Source organism: Lithobates pipiens, unplaced genomic scaffold, assembly GCF_037356315.1.
Source record: "Lithobates pipiens isolate NorthernLeopardFrog02 unplaced genomic scaffold, aLitPip1_a1.2 Scaffold_23, whole genome shotgun sequence".
Lineage (NCBI taxonomy): Eukaryota > Metazoa > Chordata > Amphibia > Anura > Ranidae > Lithobates > Lithobates pipiens.
The window spans coordinates 59,205,946-59,233,453 of NW_027507785.1; the positions used below are offsets into that span (position 1 = coordinate 59,205,946).

Sequence of the window (27,508 nt, forward strand, 5' to 3'; positions counted from 1 at the left end):
TCTTGTACGGATATTAAGGAGAACCCCGTACCTAAATTTAAAAAAGTAAAGGCGTGGGGCCCCCAGACCCTATATACTCGGAACAGCAGTATACAGGCGGTGCAAACAAGACAGGGACTGTGTAGGTTTGTTGTGTTAAGTAGAATCTGTCTGTAATTTTGAACTGGTACATTTTTAAAGTGTAGCTCCAGTCAAAAAATCTATTTTTAAGCTTTTTGGAAAACATAGGGAAGGATTATCACCCCTGTATAATTTTTTTGTCCGTCCGTCTTTTTTCATCTCACTTCAGAACACCCACTGTAAATGCTGCAGATGCTTGTGTTACAGAAACAGAACAACACCAGCAATTAGGGGTATCTTCTCCTCCTCCTCTCTCCTACCAGGCACCCATGTGGAGTCAGTGACCTCATCATCCCCTCCCTCTTCATCACTGGAGCAAACCTGGCAGTATGCTGCAGCTAGATTGCTGTCCTTCTTGTGCATCCCCTCTCTCTGCGCTCACGCTACTGCCTTCCTCTAGCTGGGTATCATCATCAGAGCCTTCAAAACGCTGGGCATCCTCCTGGAGCATGTACCCAACACTGTGCTCAAACAGTTCGGGGGACTCCTCAGGAGGACATGGTGGGTATAGGGAAGGAGTGACTGATGACATTGAGACGAGGGAAGAGGACGCGTTGGCAGCTGCTTTGCTAGTACCCTGAGCCTGGGTGAGAGAGGATGAGGAGGGCTTGGTCATCCACTCTACCAAGTCTTCGGCATGATGCAGCTCAACACGTCCAGCTGCCAAAAATAAGGACAAGCGTGTCCCATGGCCACGTGCTGATGATGATGCGCCGCGTCCACGACCAGCACTGTTGTCTCTAGACACAGAGCCTGCTTGCCCTCTTTTATTGGCTTGTGACTGTCTGCCTCTCCTTGTTGGCCTTCCAGACATAGTAATGTCCTGCAGGGAGATGGGAAACCAGCAATTGGGGTAGCTTTAGGTGCACACTGAGTAGATGACATAGTACACCGACTGTAATTACTGCAGCTGCCTGCCTGTGTTACAGAAACAGAACAACACCAGCAATAAGGGGTAGCTTCGGGTGTATACTGTGTAGGAGGCACACTACACCCACTGTAAATGCTGCAGATGACTGTGTTACAGAACAAAACAACACCAGCAATAAGGGGTATCTTCAGGTGTATACTGTGCAGGAGGCACACAACACCCACTTTAACTGCTGCAGATGCCTATATTACAGAAACAGAACAACACCAGTAATAAGGCGTAGCTTCAGGTGTATACTGTGCAGGAGGCACACAACACCCACTCTAACTGCTGCAGATGCCTGTGTTACAGAAACAGAACAACACCAGCAATAAGGGATAGCTTCAGGTGTATACTGTGCAGGAGGCACACAACACCCACCGTAAAATGCTGCAGATGCCTGTGTTACAGAAACAGAACAACACCAGCAATAAGGGGTAGCTTCAGGTGTATACTGTGCAGGGGGCACACAACACCCACTGTAACAGTGCTAGGTTCCCCAGCAAAAAGACACTGTCCCTGTCTATCCTGCTCTCTCCCTGCATGCCAACACACTACACAAGGCTGCCGCGCTGGCGGCCTTATATAGTGTGGGGGGTGTACTAAACCCCCCTGAGCTATAATTGGCCACAGGCATCCTGCCTGTGGCCAATTATGGCTCTCCTCGCTGCCGGCACTGTGATTGGCCAAGCATGCGGGGTCACAGTGCATGCTTGGCCAATCATGAGCCAGCAATGCACTACAATGGTGCAGTGCATTGTGGGCCATTTGCGCCACATGAATATGGTGCGAATGGCCCACAAAGTTCTGGATTCGCCGAACAGGCGAACGGCCCGTGTTCGAGTCGAACATGCATTCGAGTCGAACACCAAGCTCATCCCCAGTGCTGTGTACAGAGTGCAGAGTTCAGGGGTGAGCTGCATACGGAGTGCAGAGTTCAGGGGTGTGCTGTGTACAGAGTGCAGAGTTCAGGGGTGTGCTGTGTACAGAGTGCAGAGTTCAGGGGTGTGCTGTGTACGGAGTGCAGAGTTCAGGGGTGTGCTGCGTACGGAGTGCAGAGTTCAGGGATGTGCTGCGTACGGAGTGCAGAGTTCAGGGGTGTGCTGCGTACGGAGTGCAGAGTTCAGGGGTGTGCTGCGTACGGAGTGCAGAGTTCAGGGGTGTGCTGCGTACGGAGTGCAGAGTTCAGGGGTGTGCTGCGTACAGAGTGCAGAGTTCAGGGGTGTGCTGCGTACAGAGTTCAGGGGTGTGCTGCGTACAGAGTTCAGGGGTGTGCTGCGTACAGAGTGCAGAGTTCAGGGGTGTGCTGCGTACAGAGTGCAGAGTTCAGGGGTGTGCTGTGTACAGAGTGCAGAGTTCAGGGGTGTGCTGCGTACAGAGTTCAGGGGTGTGCTGCGTACAGAGTTCAGGGGTGTGCTGTGTACAGAGTGCAGAGTTCAGGGGTGTGCTGCGTACAGAGAGCAGAGTTCAGGGGTGTGCTGCGTACAGAGTGCAGAGTTCAGGGGTGTGCTGCGTACAGAGTGCAGAGTTCAGGGGTGTGTTATGTGCAAAGTTCAGGGGTGTGCTGTGTACAGAGTGCAGAGTTCAGGGGTGTGCTGTGTACAGAGTGCAGAGTTCAGGGGTGTGCTGTGTACAGAGTGCAGAGTTCAGGGGTGTGCTGTGTACAGAGTGCAGAGTTCAGGGTGTGCTGTGTACAGAGTTCAGGGGTGTGCTATGTACAGAGTGCAGAGGTGTGCTGTGTACAGAGTGCAGGGCTGTGCTGTGTACAGAGTGCAGAGTTCAGGGCTGTGCTGTGTACAGAGTGCAGGGCATGCAACCCTAACCCCCCCCATCCCCAAAGCTTCCTCCTATCTCTCTATTCTACCTGGCCCAATTCCCTGCTGTGAGCGCGCGTAGGGCAATCTGTTAGATCCGGGAACCACTGAGCAAAGTTGTCCCCTTGTTAACACAGAAGGCTTCTGTGCTTACAAGTGACAGCAGAAAGTGGAAGTGAAGTGTGAGAACCGGAGGTGGCAGAATGGAGTTCCACTACGTTCCGCCACATGACAAGGCCTAGCGGGCTGGATTCAAATATGTGTGTTAGATGGTGCAAGGTAAATGATCCGAAGACTTAAGGTCCTATTTAGACCTCAATGTTGCAGTAAGGCACGTAACATTGTAATGTTTGGCAATGCACCATAGTACGTTACAAATTTTTTGATATGCCGGATTTTCAGGACATTGCATCATGAGCTGCCTTAGCACAATGCATGTTAACACGTGACATAACGCTTGTTAACACACCACAAAAATGTAAACGGTCCCGTAAGCTAACCTGTAAATGTCCACTTAGGACAAAGCAACAGGTGTGCTTTAATCCCCATCCTCAGGCTTATTTTCTTACCTTCTTCTCTCCCCCCGCCATACTGTTTAGTGCTGGGAGCCAAAAAGTGTTTCCTGCTATTGAGGAGCATGGGACGTACCCATGTGCTAGGGCAATCAGGAATCTGTAGTTCTGTATGAGCTGTGACTTTAGCAATTCATAACTTATACAAGGCTTTGCTTTCACTTCATTTGACTGAATGGAGCATGCTGGGCACCTATTCATTTCAACCCCATTTAGCCCAGCCCGGTGTGTTTTTAAATGGGTCTTTATGGCCTGCCTGATCACGTGACCACTGTGACAATGGGTCACTTGATTGGGGGGGTGGGAGCTCATCCCGCTGGCTCCCGATCATTACTAGATTACATCCATGGATGCATATGTACAACATGTGAGGGTAAAGCCCACTCTGTTTTATTGCTGAACATACAATATGTTTTTATATAGACGGCAAGAGGTTAAAGGGAACAGATAACAGTTGGGATTTATCGTCTTTGTTCATTATTGTCAGGACTAAAAATGTTAAAAACCTTTTGAAATATTGCTTATGAATACTTTGCATTCTCATCTTTTGGGCAGCAGAGTGAGTTTTGCACAGAAATCTCATCCCCTTTGTTGTAAAAAAAATAAAAAAATAAATGCTGTTTACAGAGCTCAATAACAGAAGCTGAAATGTACACATACAAATGAATGGAGTCATATAGTGACTCTGCTCCTCTCTCCATAGGGCTCTTTCTGACACTTGGATATTTCTTCTAACTTCTCCCCAACACTTGGATATTTCTTCTAACTTCAGGTCCCAGCAAGAGCCCTGCGGTACATCTGGGGCTGGGGAAGCCAAAGCCAAACCTAAGAAAACCTAAAAGGGATTGAAGTTCCTTTTTAATGAGAAACAAGAGTGTTTGAATATGTAATGCTTTGTGAAACCTTTGTCATTGGATAATCCTGTATTAAATATTTATTTGTAAAGTGAATATTATATTTATACAGAAAGCATATTTAACACATATAAGCTTACAAACCCCCAAAAGTTTACCCAAAACCTTGTAAAATACCCCCCAAAACTGTTGCTGCAATGAAGTATTAGGAACAAATAATAAAATAGTTTAAAAACCCTAAAATCTTTGCAATGGACTTAAAAATTGCAACAATTCTTCTGTGTTCCATATTAATTTGTCCTTCTCTTCTTGATGTAGTGCCCCCCTAATTAGGCTTCTAGGAACATTTCATTTTTGGCTCCACTGTAGTGAGTGGAGTGGTTGTTGATTGTTTTGGTCTAATCAGGATTCTTGAGCTAAGAATTTGATTGCTTCCCCTGCCCCTGGAAAAGGCTTCCAGAACATATGGAGAGAGATTTAAGTGACCAGCCTGAACATTTATCACGCCCTGGCCAGTCTCTGGAAGGAGGTGTCCAGAAGGTGGCTGGGGAGGTGATAAATGCACAGGAGACCTGAACAGATCTTTGATCTCCAAGGAGGCTTCCACTCTCCTGAGGGGATGCTGCCCCTGGGAGAGAGAGCTACTGAGACAAGATATTGCAGTCTGGACCTCAGCAGAAACTGGGCTATGGGCCTAGAGAAGAGAAGACTGCCTGAGGATAACATTTGCTGCAGGTCACTGCACAGAAGGCCAGGGAGAGTCAAGCTTGGGGGGCTGGGAAGGGCTATATCAGGGGGGTGGTAAGGGGTATGGGGGAGGGGCTATGGGCAAAGTCTGTTCTCAGTTCCCCTTCGCATCATTGCCCCTTTTACATTGCAGTGCCCTTTACAGTGCAGTCCCTTTTACATCACAATGCCCCTTTACATTCATATAAAGGGTACTGCTCTGTAAAGGGGACACTGTAATGTAAAGGGGGGGGTGTGATGTAAAGGGGACACTGTTTTGTAAAGGGGGGTGATGCAAAGGGGACACTGTTATGTAAGGGGGCACTGTAGTGTAAAGGGGGGCTGTGATGTAAAGGAGGCTGCACTCTAAAGGGGGTACTGTGATATAAAGGGGACTGCACTGTACAGGGGCACAGTAATGATTAAAGTGCCCCTGTACAGTGCATCCCATTTATGTTACAGTGCCCCTAGAAATCACAGCCACCCCCCATCACAGTGACCCTGCAGTCTGCCCCCCCCCCCCCCCTGTGGTCTGTGATAGCCCTGTGCGGACAGTGGTGGCCGCTTATCCCCTGCTGTGTGGCCCAGTCATCGACAGGCCGCAGACCGGCACCACTCCATGGCCCAGGGGTTGGGGACCCCTGGGCTAGATGATGCAAGAAGAGTAAGCAATTTCAGGACAGAAAAGGAGTCCGTACAACTGTGCAAGCCTGGCGGGAAGGCTTTAAGAAGATTATGTGACAATTGTATTTTGGATTATTTATTTAAAAATCTGTATAAACCTTTACAGTGTTTTTAAAGTCCTATGTCTTAAAAGTGATGTAAATGTTTTGTGTCGTTGCCTTTTAATTCTTTTAGAGTGTTTTTTGTCCATTAAAAATACATATTATCACTACAATTCCATAAATGAAAGTGAAGTCCTCAAAAAAAAAAAGTCCAGTCTTTTAGGAGTTCAGTATCCTTGTTTTCATTTCCGCTCTCTTGAACGAGTATTTCTGATTCGTCCTCTTATCTGTCAGAATGTACCAAGTCCCCCAGTAGATTCCGCTGGTCACACCAACGTACCGCCCCTTGTGATACTTCCCGTTTAGATTGGCCGCCAGGCAGGTGTCAAACCACCAACCGGCTCCGTAATACATCCCACAGTTTCCAGACGTATAATTATCATTATCGCTGTCGTGCGTTGTGAAATACTTGTGATCGTGGTTGTAGTTTCGGCTGTAGCTAAGAGCGTTTCCGGCATTCCCCTGGTACTCCCTGGCGGTTAGCCGATACTTGTTTTGCTCACTGGCGATTTTGAATTTTCGATAGATGGCGTGCCGTTTCACGCCATACCAATCCTCCAGTTCAATGCGAAGGGTGTGCTGGCCGGACCTGGTTAGGCTGTGCAGGTGTTCGTTGCCGAGCCAATGTTCTCCTTGAAGGCTGCCGAAACCTTGCTTGTACTCCTGCCATGTGCGGTTGAAGTCGACCGTGCCATCCTGCCTTCGCTGAAACACCGTCCAGCCTCCTCCGTCCGTCACCATGTCACAGTAAACCTAAAACCAACCAGAAGCACACATGGTAAGCCAAAAATTTTAACATAGGCATAAAGAAGCATACAGTAACAAGAAGAGGTGTGTGAACGTCTTGGAATTAACTGGTTTTCTGAAGTAAAAGACTTATGAACATGGATGTTTGACAGTTCCAGTGATGTTTTCAAGACTTTTGCTGTTACTCGTTTGTTCTTCTTTACCTCATTGAGGATTCTGCGCTGTGCTTTGGGAGTCATCTTCTAAGAAGAGTAGCCACAGTACTAACTGTCTCCATTTATAGACAATGGTCTAACTGTCAACCGATGCATGCCTAAACAGTTCAAGATTGCTTTGTATCCCTTTTCAGCCATGCTCCTGATCATATGTCTTCAGAGAGCTCAGTTTTGCAAGGCATAGTTCACATCAGCTGATGCTTCTTATGAACAGCAATCTTAAAATGTTTGAACGTCTTTTATCAATCAAAGTAGCTCAAAACTAATTTAATTAATTGGACTCCAGGTGTGCAATCTACTGACTCCAATTAGCTTTCGTTGTAGTAATTAGTCTATGGGTTCACATACTTTTTTCCCCCCAGCACTGTGACTGTTTAATGGGTGTGTTCAATAAAGACACAATAAAGACACAATAAAAGTAGAATTGTTTTTGTGCTATCAGCTTAAGCACCTTGTGTTGTAACTTAAGCCTGCGATAGACAGTTCAAAGTGCAGCCAGTTTAGCAGGGACCGGCCAAGATTCGAACCATGTATGGACAGGCTGATTTTGTACCCAGGTTGATCGATCGATCAACCAGCCTGTCAGATTCTTAATGCAATTTTTGCCAGCGGCTATAGTCACTGTATGTTCTCTATGGCTGCCTTCCCCCTCAACCACCCCCCCCCCCCCCCCAGGAGAACGCAATAGCTCTGCGAGAGGAATTCCCCCATCACCAGTGATTGTATTGATGAGGGAATCAACCCGTGGTTGCAGGAAAGAAAACCACTCCATCTATGGCTGGTTTTAGCTGGGGATCACATCACTCATCATTCTCATTGATATACCAACCCATCCAACATTCAAATGGAAAAACGTCCACCAAGTTCCCCCTGAAAAAAAGCCCTGCTGTTTACACTTTTTATTCCCCATCCTTTAGAAAACACTACTAAAATATAAAAAATTAGACATGGAGGTATTTATTCCTGCACTGCCGTGGCCAATCAGGGACTTTCAAAATAATTTTCAGAATTGGATGGCAGTCAGGCTGCCAATGTTGTGAACCTACAGCCATCCATCAGTCCAATGTGATGCTCTTCACTTTCAGGTACAGCCATTGACTTGGAGTGATGTTGGAGCTCGGGCAGTTATACCCCGTACACACGATCAGAAATTCCGCCAGCAAAAGTCAGATGTGAGCCTTTGGTCAGAAATTCCGACCATGTGTATGCTCAATCAGACTTTTGCTGGCGGAATTTCCGCCAGCAAAAGATTGAGAGCAGGTTCTCTATTTTTTCCAATGGAAAAAGTTCAGATCAGAAACTCCGATCGCCTGTAGCAATTCCAACGCGCAAAATTCCTACACATGCTCGGAAACAATTCGACGCATGCTTAGAAGCATTGAACTTCATTTTCTTGGCTCGTTGTAGTGTTGTACGTCATTGCGTTCTTGACGGTCGAAAGTTTAGAGAACATTTGTGTGACCGTGTCTATGCAAGCCATGCTTAAGCGGAATTCCTTCGGAAAAACCATCCAAGATTTTTCCAACAGAAATTCCGCTCTTGTGTACGGGGCAATAGGCACTATTGGGTTGCTTTTATTTGGCACGGCTTCAGAGGATGAAGACGGTTGCCCTTACACCAATTATTTTATTAGCTGCCACAATGTTATTCCAATGGTCCACCAGTGTAAGAAATACTCTTTATACTAGTGGACAGTGGGAGTAAAAAGCACCATTATGTACAGTAGATGGTTTGTAGAAAGAATGCAGCATACTTCTGACCACCAATGTAAGAGGCTTTATTTCTCTCATTGACCACCAATGAAAAGATACTTTTTTGTCTTGAATTGGTGGTCAGTAGGAGATGTCCATACATTGGTGGTATTAAGAGATGCCCTTTCACTGTTGGTTACTGGGAGGTAGTATGCCTTTACATTGGTGGTCAGCGGGGAGAATGCAAAAGTCTTCTCAATGAAACTAGTGTAAGCCCTTGTACACACGGTCGGATAATCTGTCGGAATGCGTCTTATCGGACCGTGTCGTCAGATAATCCGACTGTGTGTGGTATGCATCGGACTGATTTCGTCCGAATCTCCGTCCGACCCAATTTTCCAACATGTTGAAAAGATTTCCCGACCAACTGGGCCGGACGGACCTAATCCGATCATGTGTAGAGCATTTTCATCGGACCAAGTGCCACGCATGCTCAGATCAAATTCCTACATCAAAGCTATTGGCTACTAGCCTGAATGTAGTCCCATCGTAACAAAATTACGTCATCGCGTTCTGAAAGATCGGATTTTTCGCCAACTTGGCCCGACCGTGTGTATGCAACAGTTTCGGACACAATCCGTCGGACTAAATCCGACGGGCAAAATCCGACGGATTTGGTTGCCAAAATCTCCGACCGTGTGTACAGGGGCCAAGGAGCATTCTTCCCACAGTTCAACAGTGTTAGGGTCATTTCCACTGGCCACAAACGTAAGGGGCATTCTTCCTTCTAGTGAGTACCAGTGTAAAGGGCATGCATCCTCTTACTAATCACTCACCACTGTGCGGTATCTGGGTATCATGATTGTTCCATTGATGGTCAATGGGAGAAAGAATGTCCCATATATTGATGGTCCTTGAGACAAAAAATGTATTTTATATTGGTGGCTAGTGGGAAGACTGACAAACTCTTTTTACTGGCCATCAATGTAAGGGGCCATCTTTCTCCCACTAATCAAAAATATAAAGTGCATTTGTCCCACTGACATCTTTTTTGGCCATTATTATTATTTATTTTTATTATTAATCTTCATTATTACTGAAAATAATTTTGATGTATAGAGGGCTGTTAAATACAATCCAACCCAGTTGTCCAATATGTTGGCTACACCATTGTCAGGGGAGTAAATCTGGGTTTCGATTTCTCTTCTTGGGACTCCAGTAGAAAGAACAACTCTGCACATGGATTCTCGGGTCTGCATAACTGCTTGGGTTTGAATGGCGCAAAAGAAGAGAGACTATGTGGTAGAGGAAATAGAGAGCAAGAGAATTTTGGAAGAAGATTTTACTGTTTTGGTCTTTGAGAAATATACAATAAGAATTATTTGATGTAACTCTTCTGCTCTACTTCAAAATTCAAAAAACAAAACGAGTATGGGACTTTAAATTCCTACGGGATGTAAGTTCTGTGGATTTGACCATTTCTTTTTTATACAAAATGTATTTATTTACAATATTTCTTATTTTTTAGGCTTTTTAATGTAGAATTTCTGTTATTATTTATTATTTACAGACATTGTATATTCGCTCCTGATGAGTCGGTCAACCGACGAAACGCGTCAAGCTTTTGAGGATGCAACCCCTCACATTTCCATCATTTTTTACAATATTTTTATGAATTCTATTGTATATTATTACTGTATTACTTTTTTGGAAATTTCTTCTTTTTCCCTGTTATGATTATCAACGCTCCATATCATGTTTACTTGGATGTTATGCCTGTACATGTATTGAATACTTTTTGGTCATATAGCAACTTTCCTTGATACTTGTGTATAATTGATAATAAAACTTCTACTCTTATATTGGTTTTTGGAGCCTGCCTCATTTAAAGTCCCATACTCGTTTTGTTTTTTGAATTTTGAATAGGGATGGAGACGCACTGCCCCCCCTTTCCTTGTGCGTTTCATTTAAAGTCCCAGTATATGGAGATATACATTCCCCCCCCCCCTTTCTGCATTCTGCTCTACTTCAGGGATGAAAAAATGGCTTCGGAAACTAATGGAAGGAGAATGACTCGGAAACAGTTCTTTTTTTTGAACAGTTTTTAGGGTTTTTCAACACTTGGGATTCAATATAACAGTCAGCCAACAAGTCCCAATTTATAGTGATGAAACCATGAACACCTCCAGATCCTTAATGTTAATAAAGAAGATTTTTCTGTGAAGAAATATTAACCCGCATTCCACCATATCACCAAAGGCAGGCAACACAAGCTCCTTACCAGATTCTTTTGATCCCCATATATTGAGAGGTCAAATAATACTTTTACATAGACAGTCCACAGAAACATAGAAATGAACAGCCTCATAGTGTAGTATTAAAAGGTTGAAAATGTATCATACATAAAGTAGCTCACTCATATGATATACAAACAGATTGCATATCAGGAATCACTAAGACCAAATTCAGAAACCTTGCTGTGATTGCTTGCATGATGACGTCACATCAGCACCACCCTACACGTTTCGTCGTGAGTGAGCTATTTTATGTTTTAATACATTTCCATACTACACTATGAGACTGTTCATTTCTATGTTTACTATGAGCTGAACATTTATTTGAGAACGGTGCCTATGGATTGTCTATGAAAAAGAATTATTTGCCTGCTTGATACATGGTGGTCAGAATAATCTGGTATGGGGCTTTTGTTGCTCTGGGTGAATCTGGGAGAATATTTCTGCACAGAAGGTTCTTCTTTATGCACATCTGGAGGTGTTCATCATTTCATCACTATAAGTTGGGACAAGAGGTAACAAACCTCTGGACTTTTAAGGTGTAAATAGAACGTCACTAATACAACATATAAAATAAAGAAAATATTTTTATTATAAAGATAAAAAACATGAGAACAGTTTTACATTCATAACAAAAATCACTTGTTCTAATGAAGCATATTGAGCAGACGCTACCTCTCTCAACGCTGTTTCGCTCAGCAGAGCTTCCTCATACTATAAGTTGGCAATTTTTGACTGACTTTTATATCTGTTTTCATAATTGCCCCCCGTAATTATGGAAGAGCCCTGGGGCCATCAAAAAAAAAAAAAAATTCTGAGTTTGAAAGCCAGAATTCTAAGTTTGAATCTCAGAATTCTGACTTTCAAACTCAGAATTCTGACTTTGAAAGTCAGAATTCTGACTTTCAAACTCAGAATTCTGACTTTCAAACTCAGAATTCTGTAAAAAAAAAAAAAAAAAATTACATTTACAATTCTGACTTTGAAAGTCAGAATTCTGAGATTAAAAGTCAGAATTCTGAGTTTTAAAGTCAGAATTCTGAGATTCAAAGTCAGAATTCTGACTTTCAAACTCAGAATTTTGAATTATTTTTTTTTTGATGGCCCCAGGGCTCTTCCATACTCTTCCATACGTAATAATGTGATCACAGTTATTTTTTTAGCACTTTATTTTCTGTTGGTTTTCCAATTCATGTTATATTTTTAAGTTGCTTAGCGCTGCACCTCTGTATATCTATACATTTAGTTGTAAGTTACTCACTATACCTCAAATGGCTGTCGCAGTGCAATGGGCTGGATAGTGTAAATTCCATTTTCTCGGATCCCCTGTTTGTAGATATCCGCACAGTCTCTTGGAAACATTCTCTCTAATTTTTCTGAAGATTCAACCACTGGAGGCAACCAGAGACAAACAATAAACTTGAGTTAGTACATTGATTTAGGAGAAAAACCTAAACCTGGTTTATGGATCACATTGGTAATAATCCTTACGGGCTAACAAAATAACATCCGGTATACAGGTTTGTGAACGTGATGTATGGGTAGAGATATAGTGTGATTTCTATATTAAATTAGTTGACACCTGGTCTGATTCTCCGAGGTGGTGATCAGTTGGCGCGCTTGGTTATGGTGTCTTCCTTACACCCAAGCATAACATAGAGAAAGGAGAAGGCCGGCAACTCGACCTTCCGCAAATAATACATTTATTGTAGCAGGTGAAGTACAAAATATAAGGCCTTACTCATTTTGGCTTGTAGCCAGATTCAAAGCCATGGCTACAAATCAGACTACACGCCAAAACGCGTAAAGCCCTTGTATTATTTTGTACTTCACCTGCTACAATACATTTATTAATTGCAGAAGATGGAGTTTCTGACATTTCTCATACTGTTCATAATGTGATATCTTCTAGAGCAGCCTTTCTCAACCTTTTCAACACAGAGGAACCCTTGAAATAGTTCTGCAGTTTCGGGGGAACCCCTGCTAAAAAATAGAGATATACAACTAGTATGATGGTCAGTGGGAAGAGGGTCCTTACACTTGTGGTCATTGGGAAGAATTACCTCCTTACAGATAGCTAAAAAGATCAATAGTGTCAGTGGGAACTTATCTAAGAGGCAGAAATTGCCCAATGCTAAAGGAACCCCTAGCAACCTCTGGAGGAACCCTAGAGTTCCACGGAACCCTGGTTGAGAATCACTGTTCTAGAGCAGTGTTTCTCAACTCCAGTCCTCAAGGCGCCCCAACAGGTCAAGTTTTCAGGATTTCCCTCAGATGAAATGGCTGTGATAATTACTAAGGCAGGGAAACTGATCAAAGCACCTGTGCAAAATAACGGAAAGCCTGAAAACATGGCCTGTTGGGGCGCCTTGAGGACTAGAGTTGAGAAACACTGTTCTAGAGTCTCCTGACCCTGTGAACTGGATGTTTACGAAGCAATGGGAACATATGACTACCCTAGTAGGTCTATAGGTGACTTAAAGAGAAATTCTCACTGCCTTTCTGCTTGGGGGATATCAAAACTGTATTATAAATTTACACTTTTGTACTAGGGGCTTTCATCACTGTACCCGAAACTGACACTTTTCTAGTAGAGGCTAACAGCTCTACACTACTGTCCATTTTATTTCTGCTATGGGCCATCACAACCCTACTAGAGGTCATAACCATTTAACAAAGTACAATCACCATTCTGCTAGGAGCTCTCACAGTTGTCTTAGCCCTTGTACACACGGTCGGACATTCTGACAACCAAATCCATTGGATTTTGCCCGATGGATTTTGTCCGAAACTGTTGCATACACACGGTCGGACAAAGTTGTCGGACAGTCCGATCGTTCAGAACGTGATGACGTTATTTCATTACGATGGGACTACGTTCAGGCTAGTAGCCAATGGCTTTGGTCTAGGAATTTGATCTGAGCATGCGTGGCACTTTGTCCGATCGGAATTCTCTACACACAATCGGACAAAGTCCGATCGGATCATGTTGTCGGAAAATTTTATAGCCCTGCTCTAAAACTTTGTTGGTCGGATATTCCGACGGAAACAGTCCGATGGAGCCCACACACGGTCGGATTATCCGACAACATGGTCCGATCGGACATTTTCCGTCGGAATGTCTGACCGTGTGTACAAGGGCTTAGACAATTATCACCAATGGTAATGGTAATCACCACTCTGTTAGAAATTGCCACATATCTACTAGAACCGTCACTACTGCCATCACAACCATCACTACTAAACTAGGGCACGCCTCCTTTTTACAAGGGAATATAAATACTGTACTAATGCCTATCACCACTCTAATGATGTCAATCTCCATACAATGGATGACCACCTTTCCACTGAAGACCATTACAGCCCCGCTACGGATCCACTAAGCAGCACCAATGTTGGAGTAGGGCTCACCATCTTTGTGCCTAGGTATACTCTCTTTGTACTGAGGCCCATCATAATTGTACTAGGGGCTGTGACATCTATACTACCGGTAGGTCCCACCACTTCTCTACTGACGGTAATTGCCATTAAGGTAGGGAAACACTACAACTCTACCAGCAATCATTACCACTTTCATAAGGTACAGCGATAATACATGAGTAGATTACACCATTCTGTAACAACTTGCCTTTTTGGCTCACCTTGAGATACCACGTTTCCTACGCTCTTCAGAGTCAGTGGCGGTTCTTCTTTTGTTTCAAGGGCCTTCAGTCTTCGACCTTCTACAATAAAGACTAGTTGAGTAAAAGCGAAAAAAGAAGGACACAATATAATTGGGTAAATGAGACACAGAAGAAAAGAAATGGTTATTTCTACATGACGTTGGCGTTGGATCGCACAATGCAGTGGAATAGAAATGGTTGTCCACTATGGTATTCTCCTGCTAAGGTGTTATCCTTCCTCCAAACAGAAAGGAAAGCAACATGGTGACGTGATACTGACTACATGATAAAGTAGGTTGGCAAGGAGCATCTTTATTGGAAGTCTGCTAAAGCTGAGAAAAGGGAACACCCTGCTACCCCCCCCCCCCCCGATATACGGAATAGCCCAAAACCTTCCGGTCAAAAAACACAGAGGCATTTAAAGAGACCGTTCAAGAGAAATTAAAAGGGAGGTGCAATAACTCTCATCAACAAATCGCATTGCATTTGACATTTCTTTTTTGCCCCTTTCTTTTTGTTATTGTTTTTTTGTGTCTTATTAACCAGTAGAGACCCGCGCTATAGCCAAATGAAGGCTACAGCGCGGACCTCCTTTGCCGGGACTACGTCTATTGACATCGTCCCATGCACGAGCGCCCTCTGTGATCGGCGAGTCTACGAGACTCGCCTAAACACGGATCCGAGCAAGGGGTCGATCCCGACCCCTTACCACGTGATCAGCTGTCAGCCAATGACAGCTGATCATGTGATACAACGGAGCCGGTCATCGGTTATTTTTCCTCCTCGCGCTAACAGCGCGAGGAGAAAAAAAAAGAGCCGATCACCGGCGGCCGTGATCGGGACATCAGGCCAGCTTACCAGTGCCCACCTGCCCCCTGCCAGTGCCACCTCTTTAATAAAAAAGTGCCCCCCATCAGTGCCACCCAGCAGTGCCCATAGTGCCACCCAGCAGTGCCCACAGTGCCACACATCAGTGCCACACATCAGTGCCCACAGTGCCACCCATCAGTGCCCAAAATCTGCCTCAACAACGGTGCTGCACCCGAGTGCCACATATCCGTGCCCATCAGTGTCATCTACCAGTGCCCATCAGTGCCGCCCATCAGTGCCCAGCAGTGCCACCTATCAGAGCCACCTATCAGTGCCACTTATCAGTGCCCATCAGTCCCATCTATCAGTGGTACCTATTAGTGCCACCCATCCGTGCCACCCATCCATGCCATCTTATCTGTGCCCATCTTTGCCCATCAGTGCCACCTTATCTGTGCCCATCAGTACTGCCTTATCTGTGCCTATCGGTGCCACTTTATCTGTGCCTATCGGTGCCACTTTATTTGTGCCTATTAGTACCGCCTTAACTATGCCTATCAGTGCCCACCAGTGCAGCCTATCAGTTCCCACCAGTGCAGCCTATCAGTGCCCACCAGTGCCACCTCATCAGTGCACTTCAATGAAGGAGAAAAATGACCTGTTTGCAAAATTTTATAACAAACTATTAAACATGATTTTTTTTTCTTTGTTTAGCAAAAAATAAAACTCCCAGCTGTAATTAAATACCACCAAAAGAAAGCTCTATTTGTGGGAAAAAAATGATAAAAATTTCATTTGGGTACAGTGTTGTATGCCCGCGCAATTGTCATTCAAAGTGCATCAGCGCTGAAAGCTGAAAATTGGTCTAGGCAGGAGGGGGGTTTAAGTGCCCAGTAAGCAAGTGGTTAAATAAGTGTTATGCCCCATACACACGGCCGGACATTCCGACCACAAAATCCGTCTGATTTTTTCCGATGGATTTTGGCCAAAATTTGTCTTGAATACAAACAGTCGAACAAAGTTGTCGGAAAAAACCCTTTCGTTTCGGAACGAGGTTACGTCCAAAACGTACGACGGGACTACTTAGGAGGCCAGTAGCCAATAGCTTTCGTCTCCAAATTTTTTCTGAGCATGCGTGGCACTTTGTGCGTCGGAATTCTCTACACGCGATCGGAAAAAAGTTTTGTTGTCAGAAAATTTTTGATCCAGCTCTCAAACTTTTTCCCGTTGGAAATTCCAAGGGGAAAAAGTCAGATTAGAACCCGCACACGAAGTAGAAAAGATGTAGCTGGATAGCCGCACTCTGAATTATTCAACTTTATTTCAAAAATGTAATTAAAAACATAGCATCTAGGCTGATAAACAGACTAACTGCACAGCCGCTGACATGTTTCACACCGAACACGATGCTTATGTTCGGTGTGAAACATGTCAGCGGCTGTGCAGTTAGTCTGTTTATCAGCCTAGATGCTATGATTTTAATTACATTTTTTAAATACAGTTGAATAATTCAGAGTGCGGCTATCCAGCTACATCTTTTCTACTTCGTGTGCGGGCTCTAATCAGACTTTTTCCCTTTGCAATTTCCAACGGGAAAAAGTTTGAGAGCTAGATCTAAAATTTTCTGACAACAAAACCATAGATGCTATGATTTTAATTACATTTTTGAAATAAAGTTGAATAATTCTGAGTGCGGCTATCCAGCTACATCTTTTCTACTTCGTGTGCGGGCTCTAATCAGACTTTTTCACTTTGGAATTTCCAACGGGAAAAAGTTTGAGAGCTGGATCTAAAATTTTCTGACAACAAAACCATAGATGCTATGATTTTAATTACATTTTTTAAATAAAGTTGAATAATTCTGAGTGCGGCTATCCAGCTACATCTTTTCTACTTCGTGTGCGGGCTCTAATCAGACTTTTTCCCTTTGGAATTTCCAACGGGAAAAAGTTTGAGAGCTAGATCTAAAATTTTCTGACAACAAAACCATAGATGCTATGATTTTAATTACATTTTTGAAATAAAGTTGAATAATTCTGAGTGCGGCTATCCAGCTACATCTTTTCTACTTCGTGTGCGGGCTCTAATCAGACTTTTTCCCTTTGGAATTTCCAACGGGAAAAAGTTTGAGAGCTAGATCTAAAATTTTCTGACAACAAAACCATAGATGCTATGATTTTAATTACATTTTTGAAATAAAGTTGAATAATTCTGAGTGCGGCTATCCAGCTACATCTTTTCTACTTCGTGTGCGGGCTCTAATCAGACTTTTTCCCTTTGGAATTTCCAACGGGAAAAAGTTTGAGAGCTGGATCTAAAATTTTCTGACAACAAAACCATAGATGCTATGATTTTAATTACCGTATATACTCGAGTATAGGCCGACCCGAATATAAGCCGAGGCCCCCAATTTACCCCCAAAAAAACTGGCAAACTTATTGACTCGTGTATAAGCCGAGGGTGAGACATGCCTGTCCATCCCTGTGTGTGTGTCCGTCCATCCCTGTGTGTCCGTCCATCCCTGTGTGTCCGTCCATCCCTGTGTGTCCGTCCATCCATCCCTGTGTGTGTGTGTGTCCATCCATCCATCCATCCCTGTGTGTGTGTGTCTCCATCCATCCATCCATCCATCCCTGTGTGTGTGTGTCTCCATCCATCCATCCATCCATCCCTGTGTGTGTGTGTGTCTCCATCCATCCATCCATCCATCCGTGTGTGTGTGTGTGTGTGTGTGTGTGTGTGTGTGTGTGTGTGTGTGTGTGTGTGTGTGTGTGTGTGTGTGTCCAGCCTACCTTTGTCCCGAGCCTCCGTCCCGTGCCTTGCCTCCTTGCCTCCGTCCCGTGCCGTGACTTGCCTCCTTGCATCCGTCCCGTGTCGTGCCGTGCCTTGCCGCCGCCGTCCCGTCCCGTCCCCTGCCGTGCCTTCCCTTGCCTCCGTCCCGTGCCCTCTTCGTCGGCGGCCATTGTAAAGTTCAAAAGCTGCGCCGCCGCCTTCGCCTGTGATAGGCGGAACACTGAATTTCCCAGCAGCCTGTGTTCCGCCTATCACAGACGTCGTATCATCCTCGTCCGTAGTACGAGGATGATACGATGTCCGTGATAGGCGGAACACAGGCTGCTGGGAAATTCAGTGTTCCGCCTATCACAGGCGAAGGCGGAGCCGGAGGCGCGGCTTTTGAATAGAATGGCCGCTGTCTGTCTGCTCGACACGCTGATCGAGCGGGCAGACAGCGATGACTCGAGTATAAGCCGAGGGGGGCACTTTCAGCCTCAAAAAAGAGGCTGAAAATCTCGGCTTATACTCGAGTATATACGGTACATTTTTGAAATAAAGTTGAATAATTCAGAGTGCGGCTATCCAGCTACATCTTTTCTACTTCAGTTCCTGTTGCAAACAGAGCCAGCATCCTGTGGGATTGTGGAGACAGCTGTTTTGGGAGAAGTCATTACCTTAGAGCGGTAATTCTTTGTATTTTTATTAGAGCCCGCACACAATCGGATTTTCCAAAAAACATAATCCGATCGTACCTTTTCCGTAAGTGAGTATGCATAGAGCTGGGTTATAGCAAAATTACTGCTAAATGTGTGTATTTTAGAGTCATAAAAATCAATCAGCGTGTTCTATATCATTTTGGTATTCATTGTCAGTGGAATAGCACATGGCATTTTATCAGCAATAAATATCTTTAAACTGTATCTAAACAGGGATAAAAATGTAATACTTTTCAGTTTAGCAGTCTTTAGGAGTGATGAATGTATAAATGTTGCTTTTTTTGTGATTTAATTTAATCTGGTAATTCTGCCAGGAATACATTTCCTGTACTAGGGTGACGATGCTTACTCAGCGTACTGATTCTATGGAGTGACAGCGATGTCATCCTAGGACAGGACATGTGTTAAGACTACAACACCCCCCCCCCTCCATAACATAGGGCTGGGGGTGTTTTGTCATCTCAACACAATGCTGGAGATTTCAGTTTGCTGGGTTTACAGGAAGTTGGGAATTTGCTGGATTTCTGTCAGTTCAACAGGTATTTTCCTTTATGTGAAACACTATTGTAAAGAGACTAAACATGGAGAAATGTGTATCTATCTTACCAAAAGTATTGGGACACCTGCCTTTACACACACATGATCTTTAATAGCAATAATTCAATCCTTCAACAATGTCATGTTATCTGTGTTTGAAGAGGTCGACTTTTTCTGACAAAACTGTAGTATCGGAAAAAATGGTCTCAGCCATATAACAAAACGAATAGCCTGCGTAAACACTATATTACCAAAAGTATTGGGACACCTGCTTTTACACGCACATGAACTTTAATGGCATCCCAGTCTCAGTCTGTAGGGTTCAATACTGAGTTGGCCCACCCTTTGCAGCTATAACAGCTTCAACTCTTCTGGGAAGGCTGTCCACAAGGTTTAGGAGTGTGTCTATGGGAATGTTTGACTGTTCTTCCAGAAGCGCATTTGTGAGGTCAGGCACTGATGTTGGATGAGAAGGCCTGGCTTGCAGTCTCCGGTGTAATTCATCCCAAAGGTGTTCTATCGGGTCAAGGTCAGGACTCTGTGCAGGCCAGTCAAGTTCCTCCACCCCGAACTCGCTCATCCATGTCTTTATGGACCTTGTTTTGTGCAGTGGTGCGCAGTCATGTTGGAACAGGAAGGGCCCGTCCCCAAACTGTTCCCACAAAGTTGGGAGCATGAAATTGTCCAAAATGTCTTGGTATGCTGACACCTTAAGACCCCTTTCACACCACACCGCCCATAGCGTGGGCGGTAAAATGCCGCTATTTTAGCTGTGTTTTACCGCCGGATTTGCGGTGCTAGCGGGGTGCTTTTACCCCCCCCGTTAACGGCCGAGAAAGGGTTAAAACTGCCGGCAATACGCCGTAATAGCGGCATTTTGCCGGCGGTATTACAGCGCTGCCCCGTTGATTTCGATGGGGAGCAGCGGTGGAGGAGCGGTAAACACACCGCTCCTTCACCGCTCCAAAGAAGCTGCTGGCAGGACTTTTCCCTGACGTCCTGCCAGCGCACCGCTGTAGTGTGAAAGCCCTCGGGGCTTTCACACTACAGACAATGATGCAGCTTTTTTAGGGCAGATTGCAGGCGCTATTTCTAACGCTATAGCGCCTGCAAAACGCCCTGGTGTGAAAGGGGTCTAAGAGTTCCCTTCACTGGAACTAAGGGGCCAAGCACAACCGCTGAAAAACAACCCCCACACCATAATCTCCCCTCCCCCTACACTATAATTCCCCCCCCTCCACCTAATGATTTGGACAAGTAGACAAAGCAAGTTCCATAAAGACATGGATGAGCGAGTTTGGGATGGAGGAACTTGACCGGCCTGATCTGACCTGCACCTGATAGAACACCTTTGGTATGAATAATGCCCCGTACACACGAGAGGACTTATGTCCGACAGACTTCCAAAGGAGTTCCGTCGGAGTTCTGCTGGAATTCCGACGGAGTTCTGACAGACTTTTCGGCCAAACGGACTTGGCCACACACAATCACACTAAACTCCGACGGATTCGAACGTGATGACGTACGACCCGACTCGAATAAGGAAGTTCATAGCCAGTAGCCAATAGCTGCCCTAGCGTCGGTTTTAGTCCGTCGGAGTAGCATACACACGAGCGGAGTTTTCGAAGGGGACCGGGTCCGGCGGAGTTCCTTCGGGAAAATTTGAAGCATGTTCCATATTCTAAAGTCCGTCAGACTTTGGTGAATCAAAAGTCCGTTGCAGCCCACACACGATCGGATAGTCTGACGGACTCGGTCCTTCGGACTTTGGATGTTGAAAAGTCCGCTCGTGTGTACGCGGCATTAGACTGCGAGCCAGGCCTTCTTGTCCAACATCAGTGCCTGACCTCAAAAATGCATTTCTGGAAGAATGGTCAAACATTCCCATAGACACACTCCTAAACCTTGTGGACGGCCTTCCCAGAAGAGTGGAAGCTGTTATAGCTGCAAAGGGCGGGGCCAACTCAATATTGAACCCTACGGACTATTATTATTATTATACACAATTTATATAGCGCCAACAGTTTACGTAGTGCTTTACAATGTATAGGGGGACATAGACTGGGATATAACTGGGACTAAGGGGACTAAGACTGGGATGCCAACACAATATAGTGTTCATTCAGTTGGCCATGATAAAATATTTTTTTTTCACAACAGCAAGTTGATCTTATACAATTTTTACTTTATAAGTATAAAAAATAAAGTACCACAAATTGTTTTTATTTAGCTCTTCCCCCCCCCCCCCAACGACCCCCCCCCCCCCCATGAACTAATAGCTGCTCTACTAGAAATTCTTTGTATTTTTCTAGTTATTCGTGCGAACGACTAATAGCCTCCTTATGGTCCTTTGTAAAGTCTGCAATTAGCTGAATATTCTTTCTGTATTTCCTTTAAAATGCTAAAGAGCCAGGCCTGTATATGGACGACCATCCCATAATGGCTCTTTAGCTTTCTATACATCTGCCCCTGTTAATAATACAGAACTGGCAAATGGACAACCGCAGGCTCAATACAGACTGGGAATTGTCTGCGGGGAGTAGAGGGAAATTGTCCCGTCTTTGTTCAGGAGAGGCGCTGGGAAAACGTGGCGGTCACATCAGAAAGCCAGTGTCAAAACTCGTCCAACTTTGGAGCACGTCACCGAACACAGGGGCTTGTCAGAGCATCAAAGATGAGAAAACTTTAAACGCGCCGCACAATGCCGGATTCTCCTTTTGTTTCATTTTTTTTTCTACTTTCCACCTCGATGGCTTGCTGAAAATTTTAGCCGTTTTTTTTTTTTCTGCCCTTCTCCTTTTGTAGGTGTCATGATTAAAGAAAGAGAAAGATTGATGTCCTTATTTCCTACATTATTAATTGATGTAGTAATTTTGGAAAGATAAAATAGACTAAATGAAGTAATTAAACATTTTTATTCAAGTAACAGTTTGAACATGTAAAAAAATAATAAAAATAAGATAATTATAATAAGTATTATTATTATTATATACTTTTTTTTATTTAATTAATAGTAAAATAAAATACAAAAAGATAATTCTAATAAGTATTATTAATATACTTTTTTTATTTAATTAATAGTAAAATAAAATAAAAAAAGATAATCATACTAAGTATTATTATTATTATTATTATTATAATATACATTTTTTTATTTAATTAATAGTAAAATTAAATAAAAAAAGATAATTATAATAAGTATTATTATTATTATTATTGATAATAATATAATATAGATTTTTTATTTAATTAATAGTAAAATAAAATAAAAAAGTTAATTAAAATAAGTATTATTATTATTATTATTATTATAATATAAATTTCTTTATTTAATTAATAGTAAAATAAAATAAAAAAAGATAATTATAATAAGTATTATTATATATATATATATAAAAAAGATAATTATAATAAGTATTATTATTATTATATACATTTTTTTTATCTAATTAATAGTAAAATAAAAAAAAAGATAATTATAATAAGTATTATTATTATTATTATTATAATATAATTTTTTTATTTAATTAATAGTAAAATAAAAAAAAAGATAATTATAATAAGTATTATTATTATTATTATTATATAATTTTTTTTATTTAATTAATAGTAAAATAAAAAAAAAGATAATTATAATAAGTATTATTATTATTATTATTATTATATAATTTTTTTTATTTAATTAATAGTAAAACAAAATAAAAAAAGATAATTATAATAAGTATTATTATTATTATTATTATTATAATAATATACATTTTATTATTTAATTAATAGTAAAATAAAAAAGATAATTATGATAATTATTATTATTATAATTATTATTATTATTATTATATACATTTTTTATTCAATTATAATATACATGTTTTATTTAATTAATAGTAAAATAAAATAAAAAAAGATAATTATAATAAGTATTATTATTATTATTATTATTATTATTATATAATTTTTTGGAAATTTAATTAATATTAAAATAAAATAAAAAAAGATAATTATAATAAGTATTATTATTATTATTATTATTATATACTTTTTATATCTAATTAATAGTAAAATAAAATTTAAAAAAAAGATAATTATAATAAGTATTATATTATTATATACATCTTTTTATTTAATTAATAGTAAAATAAAATAAAAAAAAGATAATTATAATAAGTATTGTTATTATTATTATAATAATATACATTTTTTTATTTAATAGTAAAATAAAAAAAGATAATTATAATAAGTATTATTATTATTATTATAATATACATTTTTTTATTTAATTAATAGTAAAAAAAAAAAAAAAAAAAGATTGTATTAAGTATTATTATTATTAATATTATTATTATTATTATTATTATTATTATTATAATAATATACATTTTATTATTTAATTAATAGTAAAATAAAATAAAAAAGATAATTATGATAATTATTATTATTATTATTATTCTCATTATTATTATTATTATATACATTTTTTTATTCAATTATAATATACATTTTTTATTTAATTAATAGTAAAATAAAATAAAAATAAAAAGATAATTATAATAAGTATTATTATATATATATTTTTAAATTTAATTAATAGTAAAATAAAATAAAAAAAAGATAATTATAATAAGTATTATTATTATTATTATTATTATTTTTATTATTATATGCATTTTTATTTAATTAATAATAAATGCACTTATTATGTAAATTATAAATAGCCTAAATGAAGTAATGAAATGTTTTATTCAAATAATAGTTTAAACATGTAACAAAAGTAAAAACTATAAATAAATAAATAAATGATTAACAATTCTACTGCTACTAATAATATGAATAACAATCATACTAATAATTATTAATAATTAAAATGTTATTTAATTAATAATTGATATTTTATTTTTTAAAGTTAAAATAAGGTAATTATACATTTTATTCAAGTAATAGTTTAAACATGTAAAAAAAAAAAAATATATATATATATATAAAAAAAAAAATATATATATATATATATATATATATATATATATATATATATATATATATATATACATTAATAAAAGATTATGAATAATTCTACTACTACTACGATTACTACTACTAATAATAAAAATAATAAATTATATTTTATTTAATTAATAATTGATATATTATGTTGTAAAGTTAAAATAGTTGAGTAGTTAAACATTTTATTCAAGTGATAATTTGAACATGTAAAAAAATACAATATAATAATATTAATAATTATTATTAGTAGTAGTACTAGTAGTAGTAATATGAATAAATATTTTCAACTGTTGTAAAGTATTATACTGTAGCTTGCTAATTTTAGTATAATATCTATGTTGACGGAATACAAAAAAATATATATATTTTTTCTTTAAATAACTATATTTCTGCCTTCAATAAGAGACAAATCTAAGCATAAATCTTTTAATATTATTTTTAGGTAGATTTATTAAAACTTTATCTTTATCTTGATATAGTCTATATTATACATGCTTATTAATCATATGATAACAAGGGGAAAATACCCTTCTCAATGAAAGTTTAATTATGGGAAAAATAAAAAATGACCTCTTATAATGTAGTTTTGTTTTTCGGAGTTCCTCCCCCGTAACATAATTCTATTACTTGTTGATCCTGCAGGAGGATCGGATATTATTCCACTTCCTGTTACAATGTGACAACACCATTCATTCTCAATGAAATCTCACTGCAGTGTTGTCACACTGTGGATGAGTTAGTCTTAGATGGACATATAATTTCAAATAGACTTTAAAAGCAGACCTATACTTACAGTGGATAGAAAAAGTCTACACACCCCTGTTAAGATTTCAGGTTTCTGTGATGTAAAAAAAATGAGACAAAGATAAATAATTTGAGAACTTTTTCCACCTTTAATGTGATCTATAAACTCAATTGAACAACAAACTGAAATCTTTTAGGTGCAGGGTAATAAAAATAAAAATAAAAAATAATATGGCTGCATAAGTGTGCACACCCTTATACTAATACTTTGTTGAAGCACCTTTTGATTTTATTCCAGCCCTCAGTCTTTGTTGGGTATGAGTCTATTAGCATGGCACACCTTGACTTGGCAATATTTGCCCGCTCTTCTTTGCAAAAACACTACAAATCTGTCAGATTGTGAGGGCATCTCCTGTGCACAGCCCTCTTCAGATCACCCCACAGATTTTCAATGGGATTCAGGTCTGGGCTCTGGCTGGGTCATTCCAAAACGTTAATCTTCTGGTGAAGCCATTCCTTTGTTGATTTAGATATATGCTTCGGGTCGTTGTCATTCTGAAAAGATGAAGTTCCTCTTCGTGTTCAGCTTTCTATCAGAAGCCTGGTTTTGTGCCAATATTAACTGGTATTTGGAACTGTTCATAATTCCCTCTACCTTGACTAAGGCCCCTGTTCCAGCTGAAGAAAAAAAGCCCCAAAGCATCATGCAGTCACCGCCATGCTTCACAGTGGGTATGGTGTTCTTTTGGTGATGTGCAGTGTTGTTTTTGCACCAAACCTATCTTTTGGAATTATGGCCAAAAGTCCAACCTTGGTTTCATCAGATCATAACACATTGTCCCACATGCTTTTCGGAGATTTTACAAGTGTTTTTGCAAAATTTAATGGGGTTTGGATTTTTTCTTTGTAAGAAAAGGCTTCCATCTTCCATTCTACCCCATAGCCCAGACATATGAAGAATACGGGAGATTGTTGTCACATGTACCACACAGCCAGTACTTGCCAGATATTCCTGCAGCTCCTTCAATGTTGCTGTAGGCCTCTTGGCAGCTTTCCTGACCAGTTTTCTTCTCGTCTTTTCATAAATTTTGGAGGGACGTCCAGTTCTTGGTAATGTCACTGTTGGGCCATATTTTCTACACTTGATGAGGACTGTCTTCCCCGTGTTCCATGGTATATCTAACGCCTTGGAAATTCTTTTGTACCCTTCTCCTGACTGATACCTTTTAACAATGAGATCCCTCTGATGCTTTGGAAGCTCTCTGCGGACCAGGACATTTGTTGTAGGATGCGACTAAGAAAATGTCAGGAAAGACCTACTAGAACAGCTGAACTTTATTTGGGGTTAATCAGAGGCACTTTAACCACTTTCAGACCGGACCAATTTGCTGGTCAAAGACCAGACCACTTTTTGCGATTCGGCACTGCGTCGCTTTAACTGACAATTGCGCGGTCGTGCGACGTGGCTCCCAAACAAAATTGACGTCCTTTTTTTTCCCACAAATAGAGCTTTCTTTTGGTGGTATTTGATCACCCCTGCGGTTTTTATTTTTTGCGCTATAAACAAAAATAGAGCGACAATTTTGAAAAAAACACATTATTTTTTACTTTTTGTTATAATAAATATCCCCCAAAAATATATAAAAAAACATTTTTTTCCTCAGTTTAGGCCGATACGTATTCTTATACATATTTTTGGTAAAAAAAATCGCAATAAGCGATTATTGGTTTGCGCAAAAGTTATAGCGTTTACAAAATAGGGATAGTTTTATAGCATTTTTATTAATAATTTTTTATTATTTTTTTTTTTTACTAGTAATGGCGGCGATCTGCGATTTTTATTGTGACTGCGACATTGTCGGGGACCCATCGGACATTTTTGACACATTTTTGGGACCATTGTCATTTATACAGTAATCACTGCTATATAAATGCAGTGATTCCTGTGTAAATGACACTGGCAGTGAAAGGGTTAACCAGTGGGTGGCAGTGTAGGGGTTAAGTGTTCCTAGGGGTGTGTTACTAACTGTGGGGGGGTTGGGCTTTCATTTAGTGTACACTGATCTCTGCTCCAATCACATGGAGCAGAGATCAGCGTCACTAGTTGCTAGGCAGAATGGAAAAATGTTGTTTACACAGCATTTCCTCCATTCGGCCGCTCCGTGAGACGATCGTGGGGATGCCCGCGGCGATCGAGTCCGCGGGTCCCGCGACCGGACTCACGGGGGTTTCGACCAGCGCGGGAGCGCGCTGCCGGCGGCGCGCTCCCGATGGCAGGGCGGCATCGAATATTGGATGTACCTGTACGCCAATATGCCTGCCCGTGCCATTCTGTCGACGTACATCGTCGTGCGCTGGTCGGGAAGTGGTTAAATGATGGCGGGTGTGTACTGATTCCTATTTAACACAAGGCTTGGATCTTAGAGGTGGGTAAGGAGTGGAACCAAGGGCTGGGGCTCAGAGGTGGGTAGGGGGTGGAGCCAAGGGCTGGTGCTCAGAGGTGGGTAGGGGGTGGAGCCAAGGGCTGGTGCTCAGAGG

General features: G+C 40.9%; 1 protein-coding gene across 3 annotated transcripts in view; it reads right to left on the reverse strand.

Moving 5' to 3' along the window:
- Positions 1–5,740: 5,740 nt before the first annotated feature.
- LOC143927575 (fibrinogen-like protein 1) overlaps positions 5,741–27,508 on the reverse strand; it is a 38,973-nt gene continuing 17,205 nt past the window's right edge. The window contains exons 2-4 of one of the 3 annotated variants that reach the window (XM_077451714.1): positions 14,370–14,447; positions 11,995–12,119; positions 5,741–6,534 (exon numbers count right to left, since the gene is read on the reverse strand). In XM_077451714.1, the coding sequence (XP_077307840.1) occupies positions 5,941–6,534; positions 11,995–12,119; positions 14,370–14,447 (797 nt within the window). In that variant the 3' untranslated portion in view covers positions 5,741–5,940. Of the gene's footprint in view, positions 6,535–11,994; positions 12,120–14,369; positions 14,463–27,508 lie in introns of all 3 variants that reach the window. The other 2 variants (XM_077451713.1, XM_077451711.1) reach the window with 2 other exon arrangements.